The sequence below is a fragment of the Falco cherrug genome, chromosome 8 (assembly GCF_023634085.1).
Source record: "Falco cherrug isolate bFalChe1 chromosome 8, bFalChe1.pri, whole genome shotgun sequence".
NCBI classification, from domain to species: Eukaryota; Metazoa; Chordata; class Aves; order Falconiformes; family Falconidae; genus Falco; species Falco cherrug.
The window spans coordinates 17,919,231-17,933,696 of record NC_073704.1 but is presented as its reverse complement, the minus strand read 5'-3'; the positions used below and the strand labels follow the sequence as shown (position 1 = coordinate 17,933,696).

Sequence of the window (14,466 nt, the reverse complement as noted above, 5' to 3'; positions counted from 1 at the left end):
TAAAGGTGAAAGGGGGATGATGTCAACCAAAAGCCATAGAGAAGCCAGTTGAACTCCACGTCCTGTATCTGTTCATTAGTGTAACGCTTACAGTAGTACAGTGCAGCTTTTAATACTTTGATTGCTGGGCAAGTGTCATGTTATAATACAGCTCTTCCTGGCAGGAGATCTACCTTTTATGTGTACTGTAGCACAGACTATGAATATGTATTATTGCAGTCTGTTCTGTGACAGAACAGAAGGAGGTTCCAACAGAGTTTACTTGAGCTGTAAGCCTGGACTATTATATAGGAAACATAGTAATAGTGAGCATGTGTATGTGTCTTCCAAACAGACCGTTAAAAGTGACCTTGAAAATAATTTAGAATAGCCTTAATGGTATGTTTTAGAGATCTGTATAGAAAAGGACAACGGTGTTTCCAGCATCTTTTAATTTTTTTTTTTCAAATCCATTCTAATTGGTGAAGAAACTGCTCACACACAGAAGTCTCATATAAATAAAACATAAAAGTCCATTAAAATACTTACCTCTAGGGGCTTTTATTAACATTTTCTCATGAGACTAAAGACAGTAGTGGAATATTCAAAAGGGTCTGGTTCCACAAGAAGTAAAACATTGAATGTGGGGAACTTAAAAGATTTTAGGACTAGGCTTCCGATGAGTTGCCTCTTTGAATTTCTGAGTTCTCTAATTTTGATATGGTCTGTTTATCCTACTGCACAGAGAGGTTTCCATAAGGAACCAATCAAGTTCCAGAAACACAGGAAGTGACTACATTATTTTACTGTTTACCAAATTGAAAGCTTAATAAAGTAAGTCTCCACAAAATTAAAATATCGCCATAGCTAATTTAATTGTTCCCCTATACTGTATAATTAAAATAGCATTTGTGAACTGATTTAAAATTTTCACTGCACTTAAACAATACAGTAAAGAAATCCAACATGGAACTATCTCTGCTGAAGCGAAGTGCTGAAAACCTTCATCTTGCTTTAACTTACTTTTCTTCCCACAATAGTCTGTAAATACCATAATGCTTTGGTAACAGCTGCGACTGCTGTTAGCGTTATGCCAAATGACCCCAGTACCCCTGCAAATTGCTAGACCAGGAGTTCAACATGGTAGTGGTACTGTCTTCATACTCAGGAGCTCCGAAGTGATAGTAAATCATGATTTTAAACTGACTGTTTTTGCTTATACAACGGGATATGTCTCTAGACAAACTCCACCTTGGGGCAGGGGGAGCAGAGTCAAATGTTGCTAGAACCACTTAGGCAGAGAAAAAAAAGAAAAAGCATATATGTGATAGGGACCATATTTGGTCCCATAAATTGTTGTTTTTGTTACTGCCTGAAATTTAAGTGTCTATATTGCACAAATCCTTGCTTTCCAGGGAAGTATCATGCCATCTGCTGGAGCTTTGGAATTCAGCAGGCAATTTTTTCAGTAGCATTTTATTTTGGTGGGTTTTAGTTGTTAAATTCTTGCACTTGTTCTTTTGTAAAGATCTGTAGGTAAATGCAATACAGTTCAAGGGCACTTAATCAAAGTCGTCTACGAACGGACAGCACCTTTTTTGTACACTAAGAAGGTATTAAATTGCCAGCAGAATTTGGTACTAATTATGTAGGCTTAACCCTTCAAGCAAAACACCAACTCAGATTATACAGTCAGTTAATACTTAAGACTTCTCTTCTCCCCTCCACTGACTGGTTAATCATACTAATTTTATGATATGGTTGACTGTGACAGAAAAAAATTAAAATCAGATCAGTTCATGTAGATTACAAAAACATCAAAATAATCTGCAGATGTTTCTAGATTTGTGGACTGAAATTACTGAGATAATTCCACATTTTCCATTCCCTGGAAAAGCCTCTAGCTTGCATGCACCTTGGGTCAGCCTATAAATGCATCTTTGGACACACCATAATTACAGGTATCCAACATTCCTGCAGGGATAACTACTGTAGGATAACTAATAATAAAACAAAAATTATTGTGGAGTTACTTAATAACTACAAAAAGTATTTTACATCCTCAAAGGTTCTACAGAAAGCAGTACTCTCCTCTAGATTTTACTATTAAATACTTTCCAGGTTCATATATAAATATGATGTAAGGAAAAAATACAGTATCTTACCATCAAAATTCTCAGCTATATGTAGCTAATGCTTGCCTGCTCTGTTACTACTCCATGGCTAAGACCAATTCTGAAGAAACCAAACTCATCTTCCATATGAATTAAACTATCTTGATATTCACTCCAGTTGAAGATCTAGCAAAGAAACCGCAGAACACAGAGCTGAGTAAGCTACCATGAAACTGCTCCCCATGTTGAGGCTTGTGATGTCCTTAGGCAAACTTACGGATACCTCCAGTCTGCTGGGGATGGACAACTCAGACAGAAGCAGAACAGAACATGGTAGTTAGGAGCAGAGAGTAGAGTTAAGCTAGAGTTATAGGGACAGTAAAAGCAATTTTAAAAAATGTAAAAGTAGAGCATTGTATCTTTACATCACTTCATACGTTTTCGTACACAGAATTCCACCTCCCCGCTTACAGATGAACCTACTCTGCAGATGAATTGGCAAATGAAGCTTCTGCCAGCAAGAGCCTTGATTGATTTATTTGTTTATTTACAAGGGTCAGAGGGTATATAATTAGAGAGAGAAGGATTAACACAAACAAAGTGTGTTCTCATGATCGAGAAAATGGGGAAACTGGAGGAATAATTTTGTCTCTGACACCAAGTTTGGATACGATTCAGGGGGGCTCACTTAAGCACAAAGGTCATCACAGATGGATACTTGGCGATCTGGGGTGGGGTGGTGGTCATGTTTTTTAATTTGTTTTTTAAAAGGTGCCTGAGTCATGATGAGGTTCAAGTGTGACCTCGTTCAAGTAATGTATAAAGGTGGGCTAAGACAGGGCTAGAAAAGTCCTTTTGTTCTTCTGTGAAGTATCCGGTGTAGTGAAGGCAGGTGGGGTGCCTTATCACTTTCATTATGTGGCTCTGTGCAAAAGTGTACAGAGGGTTACAGCCCTGGCACTTCCTGGAGGTAGCCTTGAAACCTGTGTGTAAGCAAGGTTTTTCATCTGTGCAACTTGAAGATAGGCAATATTTATTTGTTCAGGTGCTGACTCAGGCATAATGTATGCACAGCACTTTAATTTATTGGTTGCCCAAAACGAGAGCATGCTAGGGCTGCAGAAATGCTGGAAGTTCATAAGTACATTTGTGTGCCAAGTACAAAAGTGCCTAGTACCGGACAGGTGGCAGAAAGGTCTTGGGTTTCTTCACTTGGATAAGCAAAATTAGTGAAAGTTTTCTGAGCATCACTATGTTAATATAGTTGCATTCCTGTTCTCTGACCTGTGGCATGAGGATGATACAAACAGTTGCTACAGCATTTATGGTGGATTATAGGGTTTAGAGTAACAGGAATAGCATGTAAACATATCAAATTAAACTATTTGTTATCAAAATCAGTGCTAGGATCAGACTGAGTATGATCTATGACTACATACAAAGCAAGAGAAATACAAACACATTTTGAATAAACAGTGCCAGCTGAGCTTGAAAAAATAGTATCCTGTCAAACCGTTACAAGAAAAATACAGGATAAATCTATATCAAGACTGAACGGGCAAGTTTAATGTAAGAATTTCCTTAGCTTTTCCTTTCCTTTAGAACCTTTTAAGTTCTGTTAATGTGTTTTGATTGAGTAAATATGTACAGAGGCACTTTTTTTGTTGTTAGTACAGAGTAATATGAATTATCGTCAGACTGAACTGCCGCATTTCACATGATTTCAGTTCAAAGTCTATATGTAACCAGCTTCGATTTTTCCAGCACCTTCTAGAGTAAGCAGAAAGCTCTGGCAGCCTTTCCTTTCATCTCAGATAGCTGAGGTAATATACTCCCTTTTTGCCTTTTTATTGGACTTCCTGATACTCTGAACATTTACAAATATTTGTGGAAGTATCGGAAAGAACTAAATTGAAATGTGTTAAATTATTAAATAAGTGATCATCTTATAAAAACAGCCCTTAAATGCTTTCATGTGAAAATCCTGCTTCAGAAAAAAAGGCAACCAAACAATGGTTTTTAACTGGTAATCAGGGATCTATTCATATTAAAGTGTAGTTTTATAAGCCTGTGGCTGGTATTTTACCTACTGTAACTGCAAAAGGAGTTCCTGGAACATGTGCTACACGGTTTAGCAGTTGTATGCTCACCACTCTTGCAAGAAAATCAAGTAATTGTTTATATGAGCATGGGTCAGCTCCTGCTGCCTCCCTCACAGATCCTCCACAGAGCTCACTACTGACTTTCTTTTTTCCCATTACGATTTCGTATCTCTGCACTGGTGCTTTCCCTCTTGGATCCTTGAGCTGCTCCTTAATCCTGTATCAATAATCTCCCTTCTGTCTGCTGTTTTACTTTTATTATTCTGCACAATTCTTACAATTTAGTGAATTTCTCAGTAGTCTGAGCCAAACACATGCAGCTGGCTTGTCTCACAACTGTCCCTTGGGTCACACGCAGCTGAGTCCATAGGAGAAGCATAACATATAATGAAAGCTCACCACTGTTTCCCCACTGCCTGCAGCCATCTCTAATCTTACGCTTCAGCCCACCACACCGCTTGCTTGCCAGCTGAGCGTTCACAGGTAGGTTATTTCAACCGCTGTTGAAAGGCAATACCGTCCCAGCAGACCTACCAGCTTGCCCGAATGTGTAATTCAGGCAGTCTCCATGAGCGCGTCTGGGCTGCTTTTTTGTTTGTTGGTAAAACAGTAGAATTCAGCTGCAGCAAGGACCCAGTAAACAGTAATACATCAATAACTCCTAATAGGAAACTAAGAGTTGCAGGACTTACTGTCTTCTGTTTCTAAGATTGTAAATTTTGTTTTCAAAGAATGGCATTGAACTGGCAAAAAAAGGGCAACCGTTTCCCTATCAGTTTACACTGGTAATTCATTATGCATGATACAGAATTAGAGAGCTTAACTGAAGGTCTTTGAGAGAGGTCTCGAGCAATACACCATAGAAGCTTTGTAGCTAAGATGCTGCTGTTTCTTTCCAAGCAAAATATATCTCAATCTAAAAAACCAGTTTGACAGCTTTTTTTTTTTGTTTTTTAAAAAACGTTTTTCTTTAAACATGTTAATTTGTTTCAAAGAACATTGTAAAAAGAATTGAACATGGGCTTGATGTCTGGAAGTCACACTTGATACAGAGCTTTTTATTATCATTTTTAATGTCGTAATATGTTTGCTGCTGCAACCAAAAACTTTGTTAAACAGGTTGGTGATGGAGGAAGACTAGTTCCAGTGCCCAGTCTCAGTGAAGCTGACAAATACCAACCTCTAAGCCTTGTGATTAAGAAAAGAAAATGTTTACTTTCAAAAAAATCTAGATTTGCTTCAACACCTTTCACATTAAAAGACATTCTTCAAGGAGAGAAAGAAATTTCTGCAGGTAAGTTTTCTATCTTTCTTCAAAGTGGGAAGATGCGTGTTTTCTAGTAAACAGAATGGTAGACATAGTTTAAACAGTGCAGCTAGTGTGATGGTTCTTTAGTACATGGGTAATAAAATTTGTCTTGCTTAGTTGTGTAATGAATAGCTAAAAAAGCACAAGTCAAACTGGTAAAAAAAGTAGGCACCTTTTGGAAAAAAGAGTAAAAAAAATAATTCAATTATACTAAAAAGCCTTGATATTTTCTGAACTAATATGAAGCAAATTCAGTCGAGCCTTGTGTTTTTTCATGTTGCAGTAGATTCCTGGTAGATGTATTCATGTATGTTGATCAATTGCTACTTAAAATTTGGCTTTAGTGTTTATCTTTCTCTGTATACTTGCTTTTAAGTATGTAAGAATGGCTTCAGTTCTGCAGCTTGTTCCATGCTAGTAATCCCTGGTGTTGAACTGGGCTCTGCACTGGCAGAAGCATTTGACCACAGCTATCTGACTGAAGTAATTGGATTTCCATAAGATTTTTTCCCACATTTGTGATCTTTTTTGTGTATTTAAAGAGCTTAACTGTGTATAAGTTGCTTTTGCTATGCAATATCAGAATTTTTTGAGGACATTCTGTGGGAATTAGGAGGTGCAAACTTGAACTATACTGTTTATATTTTCCTGTACCTTCCTTTGGAAAAGTCTGTGTAATTCTTGTCTACATGCTGTGTTTTCTCAAAACAGTTTCATTGCTTTATTTTCTTTTGAAAAAAGGTCCATTTTGACAAAAGTACCAATCACATTAATTGCACCACAATTGCATTAATTAAAAACTCTACCAAGATAAACTAGTATGAGCACAAGAAGGCAGAAATACCGATTGACCCCACAAAGCGGTGATTCCAGGACACAAGCATGATGAAAAAATTGTAATCCCACTAATCCTACTAGTCTTACATTCAGGACAAGTCAGCTGGCTTATCCTGAATGAAAAAAAAAAAAGAAAAATCTCATTAAAATGTCTGAGAAAAAGGTTGCAAAATCTCATTAAAAAGTCTCACAAAACCTTCCTAGTCTTTTCTGTAAAGGTTAGATGTCATGTGTGAAAGTATTGTCCTTTAATGTAAGCAAAGAACTCTGTAATTGAATTTCCTTTTTTATGTGACCAATATAAGCATTTGCAATCTTTTTAGAATAATGAAAAAATATACGAACCTTTTCAATTTTTGTTGAAAATAAAGACAAACAGGATTCGTACTAGGTGACTTCATAATGTTAGTTTATCCTAAAAACTTCAAAGGATTACAAAAAAAAAAAAAAAAAAGAGTAAACCCCAGATTCTTAAATGTATTTGGATGCCTAATCCCTGTGTTCTACCTGCTCTGTTTATTTTAATTTGGCAACCAATGCATTCTAATGTTTTTTTGGTTAGTGTAATGGAAATGTATTTAAGGTTTAAAGAAAGCATTATAGAAATGCTTTGGCACCTGCTTTCTGATTGTACAATAAATCGATGCAAACTTTCAAGTAAGTCAGAGCTAATCTGTTGTTTTCCTTCCAAATAAACTGACATAGCCCCTGGAATAATCAAGCATACATGGAAAAAGTGCTAAGTCTTTCTAATTACGATGTGCCAGGTAAAAGGCAAAGTCAGTAAAAAAAACATGTTAGTGGCACACACATGTCTCATTCACTTATTGCAAAAATGAAGAAATACTAGGTTAATTTTTACTGCATCTAGACAAAATTCAGAATTCACTAATACTATTTTACACACAGTGGTTTTTATTTTGTTCCTAGTTTTAATATTCTGTATGCCCTCCACTAATTCATGTTGTGTCTTGGAGCCTCTGTCGTTAAACCCAGAACACGTTGCATGTTTAGTTTATACAAGTACCAGTGGCGTAGTTACAGGTAAAAGTTAGGAGACATTAGGAGAATAATGAGAAGCACAGAAATGTAGAAATAGCCCTAACTGCCATTTCATGCCCAGGACGTATCACATGCAGGAGCAGGGGCACAACTGCCAGAGAGAGGCACAAAAATCCCTCAGACCCCTATGTGCTTTTTCCATTTCTCATCAGCCGTAACACCAATAAACAAGTGTTCAGTGTCGCTCTGAATTTGACATCAAAATGGTTGACAGTACCATTTATTCTTTTCTTGCTATGTAAAAGTACTTCATTCAGACTTTTCATCACACAACCGTTATCTTCTTTTACTCAGGTGTCTCATCTTACCAGTTGCTCAACTATGAAGACAAATCAGATGTTTCACTCAATGGTAGAAGAGGAAATCAGATAATGAATGATGTTGGGTTTGATGTTGCTGGATCAGATTCTGTTGCCTTTAAAGCTTCGTTTGGCATAGTGACCAAACATGAGGTTGAAGTACCAACGTTACTTAACGAACTTACTACAAGGTTATATTATATATTTTGTTTTCTGGTTCCATAATTATATTTCACACAGTTAAATTGAACTTCTGAAATAGTTATGTTTTGATTATTTTTAGCCAATCAAAAGCAGTCACCATTGGATATTTTCGAAGATTTTGGGTCACTGGGACTAGACGTGACCTTCTGTATAACACAGACTGTAGATTTTTTTTTAATTAATTCTTGTTTGAATTACAGTGCATCATTCAGGGGGGAAAAAATAATCCAGAAAGGAAGAGTTCAGTCTGTCCAAGATTCTGTCTATTTTATTCCATACTACTTAAAATTTGGAATTTACTTTGAATGACATTACTCAGCTTCAGGTTTCAGAAATATGATTTGCTTTTGTTGAAGCAGAGAGTCTTATTTATTATTGCCAGTGTAGCTGTTCAAGATTTTATGAGGTTATTACACATCCTTTTCTTTGAAAAGCAAAGTAGGTTTATCTACATGAATTTTTCATAAACTTCTGTGGCTCTTCTCTAAAGGCAGTCTCCATTTTTCCGACATCCCTGTGGAGCTGTGGACATTGAAAATAAACTTGTTGTTCCTGTAGTGCTAGCTTGGATGCCAAACACATACAAATATGATGTGACTAATTCTAGGTGTAATTCTCTAGTTTATATTTCAAAGATTATCCCTTGTCCACAATGTCATCCCAGTAAATCCCAGTGTTGCATCCCAGTAAATTATATACTATGCATGATGTGACGTTTTGTATTTTCAAATATATATTGTTTCCTTGTAGTTATTTACCAAGCACTGCATATAATTTTGTATCTGTAACCTCTCTTGTTCTGTACCTACCTTTTCCTAGTTTATTTGTAACCTTCAAACAATATCATTAATAATTGGGGTGGGATGGCAGAAGAGGTCCTAATCCTCTGATATCAGTGTTACAGGTTTAAGAGCCAGTGCCTGTAGAAATTATCCTACAAACACGTGTTTCATGATTGATTGTGCCTTGTTTACAAGTGATATAGTTCTTTTCAGTTACAGTTGACAGTTAACCAGTTTTTAATCTGTTGAGTGTATGCCAGCTTGTATGGGCATGATTTAGGTTTCTAACCAAAACACTGCATCATCGTGAGCTTTATAGAAGCCTAAAGGTAGAGCATTACAGCTGTTGCTTTTGCTATCTATTTTCCATAAATTCTTCCTGAGTGGCATAAATTATATCACTTTAAAAAAATTATTAATTAGGGTGTGTTGACAGTTCCTTGCTGTCACTAAGAACAGTGTCGGATGGACAGACTTGGAATTTTCCAGGATCTTCCATGTATCCTCTCTAACATTTGTACATTATTTGCTTTCCTTGAATTTTTAGTGCTTCTGTTCCCACACACTGAAAATGAATATTAAGTTTCCAGACACATCCTCAGTCAGTGGTTTTACTGGTATGAGACAGAACTTTACGGTGATTTATTTACTGATTTGAAGTTACTAATTCTATTACCTGCCTTATAAATTGCTAGTAATTTCTGAATTTCCTTCCTGCCTCCCTCTTGATTTTAGAAAAATAAACTTTGATCATTGTCTAGTCCATCAATCAAGAAAAAGTAGGATGGAAATTTTGTGTGTGGTTATGGAAAGTATTAGAACTACGAGGCAGTGCTCCTTAACTGTCCATACTGGAATGCGTGGAGAAACAATGAGGGTAAATATGTTTGACAAAGTTCTGTAACATAAATTAACAAACATAAAAAGCTGATTTTTGTAAATTTTATGGTTGGATTTGATTGCATTTTTGCTGATGTAAGCTCAGAAAAAATCTGAGGTAAATCAATAGTATTGCACTGATGTAAACTGAATTAAACGGTGGTTTATTGTTAGTATAGCTTATGCGACGGAGGGATGGGAAATGCATGAAAAGATGGCTAGGCAATGAGCCATTGCTTTGGATGAAGCCTCAGCAAAAATGTGGAATTTACTGCTTCTTAGTTTATTATTATATTCACCTTCTATAACACATTGTAATTATTTCAAGGGTTGGTGTCTTACTCCCTGTCTTATGTTCTTCCTCCCTTTCCCTCTCTCTCTTTGGCGTGTTTGAATAATTGAATCTACAAATCTTCTGATGTTTGCCCGTAACTAGTATTTATAAACGATTCACATAATTTTCAGTAAGTGTTGCAATTAACTTACTATCTCTGTATCAAACTTCATTAAAATGCAGTTGTTTACAGAAAATTCTTTAGTTGTGAGATATGATCTTCAATTTCAATTATAATTCTCAATATATACAGTTAAGATATTTTGTTTATTTTTTCATTTAAATTTGTAACTTTTTTGTCTTTTGATGCTTTTCAAAATTATAGTTTCACATTATTGAAGATCAGAATTATAAAGGGCGAGACAAAGCCATTGTTTTTCCTGCACATACAACTATTGCTTTTAGTGTATTTGAACTTTATATTCATTTGGATGGTAATTTCGGTAAGTGATGTGAATTACTGTCATTACTGCTATTATTTATAATTATTTGAGTTTTTAAAATGATTTTCTTGCTCTTGGTGTACATAAACCCTGATCCCATGCAATGGTATGCTTTAATTTTGTGCATGTAAGCAGTCTGACTTTACAATTCTTGAAAAGATAAGCAAGGTAGGTGTTGGAAAATACTCTGTTGCGGAAATTTTTTAAAAAATTTAAGTACGATTTCCTTTTTTTTTTTTTAAATCACGTTGTTTCATGGAACAAAAAATCACTTGCTTATATTTGTGATCTGTAAGGAACAGGCTTATGAGACCATCTGATCAGTTTTGCATGAAATATGCAAGTAAAATATTCAAAAAAGAAAGTGTGTGGTACTTAGAGTTAACATTTTTTCTGTTGGGGCTTTAATTTCAGTCTGATACATCTTTAGCACATATGAATAGCTGAAGATATTTAGGAAAAAATAATCACAATTACTGGAAACTAATAAAAATTGTATAGCTCCTTTAATTTTTTTCTCCTTTTGGGGAAAGGACAGCACCTATTATTTGTACTAATTAAATTGTAGCCTATAACATTATCAATGTTATTAACATTGTTTGTAATAACCCAGAAAGTCAGTTTAGGATTTGATATAGCACTTAATAATGTGATATTAAAAACTCCCAGCTGAGCTGACTAAATTGATGTTAAAAGTTTTAACCGCCAGATTCAAATGTACTTCAATACAGGAAGCCCTGTGAGAGTCACTCGGCTGTTCTCAGGAATTGCTTGTCTCCCTGTAACAGTGTGGCTTTCTGTAAACAGCCTGATGAAAGACCTGGTTAGGGAATGAATCTCTTATCTCTGCAGATGTGTACAGCAATGTTTTAAAAGTTGCAAATAGCTCTGTATCCTTTGGCATACACAGTATAAATCTTCCACGAGAGGTACTCTACATTGTAAAGCACCTTGTAACTGAACCGTGGGATACCTTTATCCTTCTGTAAAAATTTTAAATATACTCCAAACCAGGCATAATTACTGGATTAAAAGTACAAGAGAGAATACAGTATGGTAGTTCTTTATATTCCCTTCCATAATGCACATCGTTACTTTCAGTACAGGAAGTGTTTTAATGTTATTTTACCTTTATGCAATGGTAGTACGTGAACAGTGTGTTTCCTAAAGTTTATTGTCAGTGAAATAGTCCATTAAGCTGATTTTTTTATTTGCATAATTAAAGAGAATTCTCAGTTAAGAAAGTTTAAAACATGTTTTTTCAGTTCCTTGTAATAGATTATCCTTAATTTCACTTCTAAGTTGTTTTTTTTTTTTTTAAAGTTATAGATAGAAACACAGGTGATACTTATTTTTATTTAAAAAGTTTTAGTCGTTGATTTGGTGCTGGAAGAGATGACTACAGAACTCACAGGCCTTGCTTTTTATCCTTCATTTTTAGTTTCAAATGAGATCACAGAAATATTCCTCCTTCAAAAGCAGAGCTTCAATTTATATGATATTGACTGTCTTAGTCCCTTAACATGGCCATAAATTGTGTATAAACCAAAACAAACTCTGATGGTGTATGTTGAAAGCCACAAACATTTTAAAATTCCCATTAAATCTGAATCACTTGATTCTGTGGGCTATTACTGTGTGCAGAGTTTCATTAAAAAGTGGTACTAGCCATTAAAAACATTAGCAAAACTGAATTTAATCACAAAACATATTCAACTCTGTTGTGCAATTACTTTTATATTTTGTTCTTCTAAAAACTGAGTTTTAATTTTTACAGAACTCTGTGTGACTCCAGTTTCAAAAGGAGGATTTGAAAAAGAGAAATCTGGATCATCTTCACTGACCAAATTAAGGAGGTTAAAGAGTAATCTGTTTCATCGAAGTATGACTTTTGATATTTATATTCAAATGTCTTAGTTAATGCATGAGAGTGTATTTTTGTTCCTTTAATTTATGTGCAAGAATAAGAAAATTTTGATGAAAAATGTACCTCTTTTTATTTCTTGTGTATTGAAATTATTATAAAGTTATTAAAATTTCTATTTGAGAATCTGACACACAAATAGCAAATTTATGGTACTGCTGTTCATCAGAACTCTAAAGAGCGTAAAATAAAAATTTATGGCTGCTGATAAACTGGTATGGAGTAATCGTACAACTAATGTTAGTTAACATAAAACCTACTTCATATGCTTGCCATTTACAGCTAGTGTTATGCAATACAAGTTATGATCTAAAATAATATTTCACGGCAACCTCTTTAAGTTTAAATATCAAACAGTATTAATTTAAATATCTGAATGTACTCTTTAGGCTATATATTAATGTGGCAGGGACATGGGCAAGACCATCAGTTCTCTTCTCATTCTGGTATGAACACAACATCCAACAAAACTGTGTATCACCGTATGTAGCTGTATTTTCTTCAGAACAAGATTCTATAGTTATAACACTCCCTGGTCTAAGTATTTTGGAAATCTGCAAATCTGAGTGTGAAGATAAATGCTGAGTGGTAAGCACATCCTTCGAAAGGCTGTTCTGTATAGGTGTCCTTGCTCCATCGTATCCTGTTCTTGATCAAAGGGCTTTTATGGACCAAGCCTTTAGCGCTGCTCCACTCCACGCTTCATAATAATAAATCTTCAGTGGATACGATACATCTCAGTAGCTGTAGCTGCCTAAAAGTTTGTCATCCATTCTATACTAATCAGTCCCTGAAGAGAGAGGAAAAAGGTAGGTAGTTCCAAAAGTGTTTTCTTCATGGGGTGTTTAGATGCTCAGAGATCTGCTTAGGGAGGTCAACACAGAGTCCTCCAGATTTTCTAAACCTGTGATGTATTGGTAGGGTTTTTTTGTAATACTAGAAAAAAAGTGAATTTACAATTTTTTGAAAATAAAACTAGACAGTCAAAAGTAAAAATTATTAAACAGGAAATGACACAGCTGTGATTTGATATGGCACCTATTTTTCATAAGCTTGCTTCATGCCTTTTAGGTGTATTTCTAAAAGTATTACAATTATATAGATAATATACAAAAAGTTTCTGGCTTTTGTCAGTGACTTTTGTGAAAGTGCAGAAAAAATTTCATCACACAGGGCTTCTGATGGGAAGCAATCTACAATGTGGCATATTTAGAATGGTCTCATGAATCGGTTGTTATTTCCATGATTTGATTGACAGATTGTTTCGTAAACAGGTCATAATGCAATTACAAATCACTGCTTTTTTTGTATGTGCATTCTTTTTCAGATAAGAGAGTAGTGGATACCATTGCTAACTCTGATGCTTACTTGGAGGATCTTTTTACAGATTACTATGAAAAAGCTGCGAGCATGACAGACCTCTCTACGAGCTATCTCAGAGAAGGGTCTCATATCCGAATTAATTTACTTAATAACAACATCCCCAAAGGTCCCTGTGTACTTTGTGGAATGGGAAGTTCTAAAAGGGAGACGGTCTACGGGTGCCTAGAGTGTTCTTTTAATGGACAGAAGTATGTACGACTGCATGCTGTGCCCTGTTTTGACCTCTGGCATAAGAGAGTAAGGTAACTGAGCTAGGTAAGTGCCTGTTGTCACAGACATGGGCATAACTGTGCCACAGACTTTTCAGAATTAGTAAATATGTTGACATGCAAAATAGTGAAAGTGCAAAACATTTTATTACACTATTATCTTCAAATTATTTGCTTCATAGTCAATGACCTTTTACTTGAAAATGCCCTCATGCATTCCCCGACATTGCCCCTCTTCTTTCTAGAACCTTCCTCTTTCATTATCATAATGAAAAATGTACTTTTAAACTATATTTTCATAATATCAAAATATATGCTAGAGCTTAATTTTAAGTTGTTTACACAAACTTGTTGTTAAACCCCCATACATTGCCTTTATCTACACTGGCATGATGGTAAAATGAGAGTATTTGTTAATAATTTAGTGTTCTCATGAATGTTTAATTGAAGTATCAGATTAAAAAACATGCTAAAACTTAGCTCAGTCTAATGTTTCATTTACAAAAGGGAACAACTAAAACTAGGGATAGGTGTCTCATATTAGGATGCCATTACCATATTTGCTGAGGTTACTAAAAAGTACCAGCCAGGCCACCTTCTGCATTT

The 14,466-nt window shown here is 35.2% G+C and overlaps 1 protein-coding gene across 2 annotated transcripts; it reads left to right on the top strand.

Moving 5' to 3' along the window:
* The first annotated feature begins 4,086 nt into the window (after positions 1–4,086).
* Positions 4,087–14,339, top strand: PJVK (pejvakin). 2 transcript variants are annotated; one of them, XM_055719333.1, is made up of 7 exons: positions 4,087–4,678; positions 5,315–5,489; positions 7,698–7,893; positions 9,424–9,565; positions 10,227–10,344; positions 12,122–12,226; positions 13,596–14,339. In XM_055719333.1, the coding sequence occupies exons 3-7, from the start codon at positions 7,775–7,777 to the stop codon at positions 13,895–13,897; spliced, it is 786 nt and encodes a 261-aa protein (XP_055575308.1). In that variant the 5' UTR covers positions 4,087–4,678; positions 5,315–5,489; positions 7,698–7,774; the 3' UTR covers positions 13,898–14,339. The 2 variants fall into 2 exon arrangements, with proteins under 2 accessions (XP_055575308.1, XP_005442982.2); XM_005442925.4 differs by lacking the exon at positions 4,087–4,678 and having other exon boundaries at positions 4,721–5,489.
* Positions 14,340–14,466: the final 127 nt, after the last annotated feature.

What these genes read in the sequence shown, in the direction of transcription:
- PJVK (XM_005442925.4), top strand. Translation starts at nt 5,279, where the DNA reads ATGTTTGCTGCTGCAACCAAAAACTTTGTTAAACAGGTTGGTGATGGA. An exon ending in CTTAACGAACTTACTACAAG is followed by an intron (nt 7,894 to 9,423) that starts GTTATATTATAT and finishes TCTTGATTTTAG; the next exon opens with AAAAATAAACTTTGATCATT. An exon ending in TCATTTGGATGGTAATTTCG is followed by an intron (nt 10,345 to 12,121) that starts GTAAGTGATGTG and finishes TAATTTTTACAG; the next exon opens with AACTCTGTGTGACTCCAGTT.